Source organism: Struthio camelus, chromosome 3 (assembly GCF_040807025.1).
Source record: "Struthio camelus isolate bStrCam1 chromosome 3, bStrCam1.hap1, whole genome shotgun sequence".
NCBI lineage: Eukaryota > Metazoa > Chordata > Aves > Struthioniformes > Struthionidae > Struthio > Struthio camelus.
In genome coordinates this window covers 139,508,947-139,515,110 of record NC_090944.1, presented here as the reverse complement: position 1 = coordinate 139,515,110, position 6,164 = coordinate 139,508,947, and the positions used below count along the sequence as shown (strand labels likewise).

General features: G+C 54.7%; 1 protein-coding gene across 1 annotated transcript; it reads left to right on the top strand.

Moving 5' to 3' along the window:
- Positions 1-5,556, top strand: LOC104151881 (mal, T cell differentiation protein). The gene is made up of 4 exons (XM_068940489.1): positions 1-262; positions 3,202-3,369; positions 3,552-3,686; positions 3,930-5,556. Exons 1-4 carry the CDS (start codon positions 11-13, stop codon positions 4,002-4,004), a joined length of 630 nt encoding a protein of 209 aa, XP_068796590.1. The 5' UTR covers positions 1-10; the 3' UTR covers positions 4,005-5,556.
- Positions 5,557-6,164: the final 608 nt, after the last annotated feature.

Genomic DNA, 6,164 nt, shown 5'->3' with positions numbered 1-6,164 from the left:
ACCCCTGGCCATGGGGCTTGGCCACACCTGTGACGTTCGCAGGCACCTTCACCTGCCAGCGGGAGGGAAGGAGGGAGGGAAGAAGGGAGGGAAGGAGGGAGGGAGGCTGTGTTTAGCAGCCACCTGCGGCGGCCAGAGCCAGAGCGGCTGGCAGGCACCGTGGGAAAGGCTCGCCATGTCCTCGGCCACCTCCACCGCCTCTTTGCCCAGCGGCCTGGCCGTCCTGACCACCTTCCCCGATGTGCTCTTCATCCCCGAAATCGTGAGTGCCTTCTCGCAGCCGGGGACGCCGCTCGCGGGGCGCCCAGCACGTGCGGCGCGGCCGAGAGCCACACCAGCCTCAGATGCCCAGCTCGCCCCCGCGAGGGAGACCGCGAGCAAGGGAATTTAACGGGCAAGGGGATTTAGCAGCTGATTCGGGGCAGAGGACAAACTGCTTTCTCAAGGCAGGGGCAAAAGCCGGCGGCGGCAGCCGCTCGGCACAGCAAAGCGGAGACACCGGGGCTGCTGGAGCCGCCGGCCCGGGGCGCGCCGGCCGGGGGGTGTGCAGAGCAAAGGCTGACCGAGCTCCTTGCTGCTGCTTCCCACCGTGCAGTCTCATCGAGCCGGAGAAGATCATAACCTTCAAGGGTTCGGCAAGGCTGATGCAAAGCGCTTCGCCAGGAGCGCTGAGTGAAAGACGGGAAGTTTCCACCAGAGCCCTTTTCCCCTGCGCTCCCCTGCCCGCCCCACGTTTCGAGGGGCTTTTGTCAAACCCTAGCGCTTTTATCCAGCATCGAGCGGTCCGGCCGAGGGTCTGAGGAGGGGGGCTCGTGTTACTTCGTGCCGAAAGCTTGAGCTTTGCCATCAAACCCTTCCCTGCCCCCCGACCCAGCCCACCTCCCCAGGATCGACCCCATTTACTTCCATCTCCTAGCGATAGCCGGGAAGCGAAGAGGAACAGGGATAACGCAGGCCTCGTGGAGAAAGGCTTTGCCCCCAAATACGCTCCAGGGATTTGCTCTCTTCCTCCCGGCCTGAGAGCAGGGTACAGGCTCGCCGCGGCCGTGGGAAGGAGGGCGCGAATTCCCGGCAGCGATCCTGCTGGGATCGCGGCAGGCTGAGCACGGAGGCACCGAGGCTGGTGCCGGCCGGCCGGCCCCCTGCCACCGGCTGCCTTCAGCCCAGTCCCGAGGCTGCCGCTCGCTCCGGTGGCCTTTGGCACCGACTGTGCCTCCAGCTCTTTCCTTGCAATCCCTGTCTCCGGGGGATTTGGCCAGGCAGCTCAAAGAGGGGAGGGGGAAATAACCCACAAACTCTCCTCTGGTTTGGGGAAAGCTCGGAAACGCATGTCCTAAAGGCTCGGGGACCGTGGGGGAAGGAGGAATGCCGAAAAGCCGGGTTTCGGTGTTTTATCTCCATCTCAAGAAGTTTATGAGTGGGTTGTGCCGCCGTATTCTCTCCGCTGTGTACAAAGGAGGTGGCTCCCCTGAATAACAGCGTTCATCAAGCGTTTCTCAGCCCTGAGGGGAAACTGAGGTTGCCTGTACTGGGTTAATATGGGAGCCACATTAAAAAAAAAAAAAAAATTGACATTTGAAGCAGTTGGACAGTTGCTAAAATGCCAGAAGGGCCTGCCCGCAGCTCCGATGACTGCAGCGTCCGGCTGCGTTGATTAACCGGTGCCGTATTTATTCTGTGAGGCTGGGTTTAATTCTTATCATCTGCTGTATCTGAAGAGCTTTTGGCATAGCTGGATTAAATTTAGCAGCCAGGCTGATGTGGAAAAGCTGAAAAAGGCTAAAATCAGATTTCTTTGGATTGTAAGAGTGACACGCTGTTTAAAAGACAAGGATTTTGCAGACTGCGTTGCCCATCCTGCTGCAGACCGTGGCAGGAGCCTCTTGACCCTTTGCTGTTTTTTATGGTGCTGCTGTTCAGCAAACTCATAAACAAAGGTCACTAAAGAAACCACGTTTGTCTGACCAAGAAATCACATCGTGCAGCAGAGAGACGGGAAGTGGCAGGAAAGGAGAAGTGGTGCTTCTCCCTCTGACCTCACAGCTCACCCTGATTTTGCTGGATTTTAATGGAGCAACTGCATGCTTTCCCCAGGATCTGTAGCTGCAATGCAGTCATGTAGTCTCCACCCAGGAGTTATTACAGGGCCCAAGTTTGTGTTCAGGTGTCAGTGTTTGGTTGTGATGGGGCATGCCAACACAGCAGCACTTCGGAAGATCCTTTTTCTTCCAGGGATTTGCAAGGTCTCAGCCACGTCCTTGATCTAACTTGCACGTTTTCACTGTGAAAGCAATAAGCTGTGTCCGTTCCTGTCATCTCAGATTTGTAGGAGATGTGACATTTTCTGAGTGTCATAAAGCAGAGGGAAAACCTCTCTCCCACTTGCAAAATGCTTCCAGGGAAATGGAAACGCCATGATTTGTAGGAGTCAGCACCTGGATAGTGGTGAAGGCTGGCCACAGGATTTGCTGATGATCCGAGTGATCCTAGCCTCAGCGGGGCTGATTTACCTCTGGGGGATTTTACCTGCAAAATCAAGAGCGACCAGTGATGAGGGATGGGTCCCATGGCAGCACCACTCTCCATGCCGTGCGGGTTCTCCCGAGGAGCTCCTCGTTGTAGGGTGCTGCAGCAGCCAAAAGTTTGCACGTGTTCAAAAAACTAGGTTGATTTGTTGTATGGAGTGCCTTTCAGTGCAAAGGCACTGCTTGCTGCTCTGAAGCCCTGCAGGGCTGGTTGTCCTGCTCGCTCTCACCCTCTTGCGTAGGAGCCTGCTATTGGAGAAAGCACAGGGGTAGATACAGCTGGCCTCGTGTTCCCTACCCTGCTGGACAACCCATAGCAAACTCTCAAGGCTAGCTGAGAAAGAAGGGGGCCACCCACTACCTGACCAGCGGCTGGGAGCTCGCACAGCTCCTGGGCAGCCCACAGAGGAGGACCCCAACGGCCAGAGCAGCAACACAAACTCTCCTTCCCAGGCAGTGCTCCCAGAGGTGCTCAGAGTTGGGTGCTGCAACCCTATTTCCCCCAACTTAGGCAGTAAAATTAGCTGCCTTATCTCTCTTCAACCTATTCTTTTTCCTTTTGGGGGTGACATTTGCAAGAGGTCTTCGTTAACCCACGGGTCTGCACTGTTTGTGTGGGCAGGCCGGGTTTGGCACGGCTCCTTTTGGAAATGCTCTGTCCCGCTTTGGCTTGCAGATCTTCGGGGGCCTCGTCTGGATCCTGGTTGCCTCCACGAAGGTCATGTTCCCCATGCTGCAAGGCTGGGTGATGTTCGTCTCTGTGCTCTGCTTCGTCATGTCCACCACCCTCCTGTGCCTCTACCTCTGCGGGGCACATGGTGGCAGCTGCTCCTGGGTCACCTTGGTAAGTGGGGGCAAAAGACCTCGGTGCCTGTCCCCTCCCTGGTGTCGCCGGTAGAAAACTGTCCCTTTTGCTCCTGCGGCGCTTTGATTAGTGGCCCAGGGCTTGGGGAGCAGGTTGCTTTTCATTGCCCGCTGCAGCGTGCTCCCTCCTGGGCAATGACCGTGGCAATCCTTGTTTCTTAGGACGTCTTCTGCCAGGGAACATCCGCTCTCTTCTACCTCAGCGCCGCCGTGCTGCAAGCCTACGTCACCTACGCGGTCCGTGGTTTTTCTTCCACCTTTCTGTACGCCGTCTACCAGGAGAACATTGCTGCGGTGGTGAGTGCCTGCCGCGCAGGGGGGAAAGGCAGGCGGGTGACCGCGAGGTGGCCTCGAGGGCAAATCTTTAACTACACCAACCATCCGGGGAGGCGAGAAACCTGTTCCAGTCCTACTTTGCGTGAATGTCTCCCAACGGGCAAAAGTCAATACTAATCTAATGCGTTACGAGGTGTTTGCTCAGTCCAGGGAAGCCTGCCCTGTAATAAAATGTTAACTGGCTAATGTATTTTTCCACTGTAGGTATTTGCATTCTTAGCTACCCTGATGTACGTGATCCATAAGGTGTACTCGCTGCTGCGATGGAAATCATCCTGAGTCTCCCCTCGCAAGCCTGCCGTGTGGTCACCCACAAACAGGAGCTGTTCAACGACTGCAGTTTCTGGGCTGGGGTTGGGTTTTGTTTTTCAATGTATAGGCTATAAACAAGCAGCTTGGTAACCTTGGGACCATGGCAATGAAGAAAAAGAGCCTGCCAGAGAAATCTATATCCTGGCATGATCCGTTTCCCTTCAGTCTCTTCTGGGTTGGGTTGGGTATGTTGTGTTGCTGGTAAGCGAGACCCAAACAGAAAAAAAACCCTGACTTTAAACAGAATAATATAACTGGATTCAAAGTGCCAAAATCTTCCTGAGCCCTCCCCTTATGCCTTGTTGTTCTTGCTATCAGGGGAAGCCAGAACAACCAGCGCTCAGGAGCACAAGTATGAAATCTGGCCATATAAGCCTATTTCCCTCCCCAAATCGGACATGCCAAAAGAATATTTCACGCAGTTTCCAGAAATGCCATCTCTGACTTGGGATGAGAAATGGGGCAATATATAACTTGCCTGTGAGGAAACAGGAATTCCTGCAGCCCCTGATTGGTATTGCTGAATTACGAGACGCAACCGTAACCCCAGGAATTACCACTGCCATTAATCTCCCCGTGAAATACAATCAAGACGGCGCGCCGCAGAGACTGCAAGAGAATTACATGGATAACTGGAATAATGCCTCAAATAAGCAGAGACAACTCTTGTCTTTTGTGCATGGCTGCTCTCAAACCCTCTGTCACTAATAAAAAAAAAAAAAAAAAAAAAAAAGGGCTTTCTGTAATTTTGCACATAGGCGAGAGTCATCGCTGCTGATTTCCCTTTGCAGCACGCAGGTACAAGGCAGCACCGAAGGAGGAGGCGCAGACCTGGGCACGGAGCAAAGGGCTTTCACAGCGAGAGGCAGCCCGCGGGGCGCTGCAGCCAGGGCCAAAAGGCACCAGAGTTCATCTCAGTGATGATGTCCATCTGCATGCTTAAATTACTCCACAGTGCTAACGGGAGTGAGTTAATTTAAATAGGGGTTAGGCGCAAGAACGGGTGTTTTCGCATCTTATCTACTATGCAGTGGTTTCATATTAGCTCTCCCAGCTTGCAGGGCAAAAATCGCTTCCATTTTGAGTCTGAAGCTCCTGGATGATAACAAGGGCTGGAGAACGGGAGGGAAATAAAGGTGGATGAGAGACACCTCTGTTGTTTCAGGTCCTGGGGGGATTTCTGAGCTGCGGTCATGGGTTTGGGCTGATGCTTTTTAACTGCAATACAGGGAAAACATTTTTTTTCCTCGTTTTTCCATTTTGAAAACCAGCCCAACCTGTTTTGCTTGCACTGGTGTGACAAGAGCAAGCCGATTGCAACAGCGGCGGAAAAGAAACCCCTCTGCAGAGCGAACCCGCAGTCACTTTGACAATGACGCTTGGTTCTGAAGCTTTAACCTGCTCCTGTTGAAACTGGTTTTCAGCATCACGTCATCATGGGGTGGGGAGAATTTTAAAGCCCAGATTTGCCCTGCTGCTATTAACACCCCAGAATCTAGCATTAAAACACAAAGATGTCTTTCTTGGTTGGGGCTATTTACAAAAAAACAGGTATTTGCAGTCACACCCTGGGATGCGGTACCTGCGGCCGCCTTTTCCTGCGCCTGCAGCCAGCACTGCTGCGCCCAGCGCTGCCCTCCAGCCTGGAGCTCCTTGCTCTCCTCCCCATCTCCTTCCGCCTTGCTTCGCCCTCAGCTTCCCCCTTCCCTGCCACACACCAGTTTACACCAGTCCTCGCCAGTTCACCTGCCCGTCCCTTCCCCTCTGGCCCCAACTCAGGCACCTCCCTCTCTGCGTTAGCTCGTCCCCGCTGGAAGCCAGCACTGGAAAAAAAAACAGCGGGGCACTACCGGCATGGAAAAAAAGTAGATGCAAAAAGCACTCGGAGGTCTCTGCTACCCCTCCCACCCAGCCCTCTCGCCCCAAATGCCCCAGGAGTGGGGCAGCTTGAGACAGGCGCTGCCTGGGAAACGGCGCACGCACCTCGATGCCTCGGAAATGAAAGATTCTGCCCAGAGGCTCCCCTGGGACCTCCAAGCACCTTCCTACCCCATGTGTCCCAGGTCTGGTGCCCACAGAGAGCCCCAAGCATGGCATTGGCCCGAGAAGCTGCTGGGAGCACATTGG